The sequence below is a fragment of the Myotis davidii genome, unplaced genomic scaffold (genome assembly GCF_000327345.1).
Source record: "Myotis davidii unplaced genomic scaffold, ASM32734v1 scaffold325, whole genome shotgun sequence".
Lineage (NCBI taxonomy): Eukaryota > Metazoa > Chordata > Mammalia > Chiroptera > Vespertilionidae > Myotis > Myotis davidii.
In genome coordinates, this window is record NW_006296057.1 from 300,742 (window position 1) to 303,801 (window position 3,060).

Consider the following 3,060-nt stretch of genomic DNA (forward strand, 5'->3'; position numbering starts at 1 on the left):
ATGCTGTTGATAATATCTGGGCACCTGATTACTCTTTGGTTTGTTTTTTCCTGATAGCATGACTGTAAATTCTCATCAAGTTTTATAAATTATAATGTTCATATGTTAACTGCCAGTTTTTCAGATTTCATCCCAGGAAAGGATTTATGTGGCTTTTAATGTGTTTTAGTGTAAAGTTTTGCTAACTGGACTTTTTAGTGATTGCTGCTTCCTAGTTTACATGGCCATTATATTACATAAATGCATTTTTTAAAATGTCATTGTTTTTTAGAACTGTTCAGTAGAAGAAATTAAAAAATTATGCCAAGAACAGTTAGAACTCCTATCTGAAAAAAAAATATTGAAGATTCTTGAGGGTAAGAATACATATTTCTCCATTCTGATAACTTTTTAGTTAATAGTATATTCAGAATAAATCCTGAGGTGTTCTTTTTCTTACTTGAATATTACTTTAATTTTGTTATTGGGTAATCACTGAAAAGTATTTTTACTTCTGTTTGTTCAGAGAAATATAGTTTACATACCAGAATAGCATTTCAAGAATAGACTTTTTAATGTATGTGTGGTTTTTCCATCTCAAGAGTATAGGTAAGAGCATAAGTTTGAATACAATAATAAAATGAAATAAAAAATGTTTACCCAAAATACTATAAATTTGGTTTTTGAGAAAGCAAAGTTTTTTCCTGAAATATTTTATTTTCTGCATTATAATCTCATTGTTCTTAGTTACCTATAAACTTTAAAGTTCTTTGATCTTCATCATGTTTAAAGATGACACTTTTTATGTAATGATTAAAATTGAATTATTGTGACATTTTATAAGCATGCTTTCAATAGTTTGTTTCATTTATAAGGTGACAATAATATGGACTCTGATATGGAAGAGGAGGCAGATGATGGCTCGAAGAAGGGATCTGATTTAGTCAGTCAGTAAGTTAAAACTTTTTCATTTTAAAGTGTTTTTGTTACTCCTTTGGTGAGTTGTTACCTGAAGAATGATTATTTTCCTGTGTATTATATAATTAAACAGTGTAGAAAGATTGATTTACTTTACTTATAATGATTGGTTTCTTTTGGTATATATAAGGATGACGTTTATTGCTTTCAGGATTAAGGTGATTTTTTTAAATAGCTACTCAAAATACAGAACAACAGCAATGCCATCTTGAAGCAGAATCATATCTCTCATTTGGAATTTGAATAGTGATACCCACTATTTGTTAAGTACTTACTCTATCAGTCATTATGTTAATGACTTAGAACATTATTTCACTGAATTCTTATTCATACCTATTAACATTAGGCAATAATAGCCTCATCTCACAGATATGATCATCAGGTGGTTTATTTTATATAGATAATGTATACTTGGATTATCTATAATAATAAAAGCATAATATGCTAATGAGACTGGATGTCCTTCAGGACGACCTTCCGGATGAAGCCGGGGCTGCGAGGGAAGCCCAGGCCCCGGGTGCCAGAGGGAAGCCGGTGCCAGCAGCTGGGGGAAGGGAGGCCTACTCTTGCATGAAATTCGTGCATCGGGCCTCTAGTTATGGTATAAAATCCCTAAAGTTTTGGAACACTGACTAATCAAGAAACAGCATGCTAATTTTTTTTCTAGATAATTCTGCTCTGTCGCTACTAATTATAGCATCTGTTGATGATTTTTGACTAAAGCAGTTATTTTTTGGTAAATGCCAAAGACTGACTTGTATCTCTCTTTGCAAAGGTAGTGGCACAAATAAGAGTTTACCAGTGGCAGTAGCATAAATAAGTAGTACATAGTTAACCTGAAATCTTGAGTATTTTGTCACCTCTAATAGAATATTACAGGACGAGTATCACCAAAAAAGGACAATTTCATTTCCTGTTATAACTTCTAGCCTCCAGAACTGTAAGAAACAAATTTCTGTTGTGTAAGCCGGTGGCAGCCCTACCAAACTAATTTTACATATATACACATTTCTGGTGAAATTTCCTACCCAAACTTTTTATTTTGGAAAAATTTTAAACTTACATGAAAGTTGAAAGATTGATATAATGAATATCCATATACTCTCCACCTAGATTCATCAACAGTAACATTTTCTGGTTTTGCTTTCTCTTTGTATATTTCTCATTTTCCCCCTCAGAGCCATTTGTGTTTGTTTGCTAGGACTTCTGTAGCAAATTCCACAGACAGGCTGGCTTAAACAACAGAAATTTACTTTCTCACAGTTTTAGAGGCCTGAAGTTCAAGATCAAGGTACTGGCATGGTTCCTTTCTTCTGAGGCCTCTCTCCTTGGCTAGCAGATAGCCATCTTCTTTCTGCCTCTTCACGTGGATGTCCTTTGTGTGATGTCTCCCTGTGCCCCAGTCTCTTATAAGGACACCAGTCAGATTGGATTAGGGCCCACCATGATGCCTTATTTTAGTTTAATTACCACTGTAAAGGGTGTGTCTCCAAAACAGTCACCTTCTGAGGTACTAAGGTCAGAGCTTGAATATTGGAATTTTGAGGTGGAGGGAAACACAGTTCAGCCCATACACCATTTAAAAATAAGTTGTAGATGTTGTAAAATTTCATGCCTAAACAACTCAGTATGCACTTCCTAAAAATAAGGACAGTCTCCCACAGGATCATCACTCATAAGAAAAACAGTAATTAAGATAATGTCATTAAATGTATTGTCATGTAAAATTTCCCCAATTACTAAAATAATTATTTTATAGTATATTTATTTTAATTAATTATGTGGTTGATTCTGGTCTGGTCCAGGATCCATTTAGAGTTCATGTGTTCCATTTGACTGTTAATATCACAAAGCTGAGTTTAAAAGGCGAAAGTTTTATGCGATCTGAAGAGAAACCAGAGTATACAAAGCTGAGTTTAAAGGAAAGATTTAGATCAGTGATGGCGAAACTATGACATGTGTGTCAGAGGTGACACACAAACTCATTTTTTTTGGTTGATTTTTCTTTTTTAAATGGCATTTAAATATATAAAATAAATATAAAAAATAGAAAGAACCAAGATGGCGGCATAGGTTAACGCCGGAGTTTGCTGCCTCGAACAA

At 33.4% G+C, this 3,060-nt stretch overlaps 1 protein-coding gene across 1 annotated transcript in view; it reads left to right on the forward strand.

Annotated features, from left to right (window-relative positions):
- The window catches only part of CAAP1 (caspase activity and apoptosis inhibitor 1), a 28,592-nt gene that overhangs the window by 2,093 nt on the left and 23,439 nt on the right, over window positions 1–3,060 (forward strand). Inside the window, exons 2-3 of the mRNA XM_006770995.2 lie at window positions 272–356; window positions 855–930. Of these exons, the coding sequence (XP_006771058.1) occupies window positions 272–356; window positions 855–930 (161 nt within the window). The remainder of the gene's footprint in view (window positions 1–271; window positions 357–854; window positions 931–3,060) is intronic.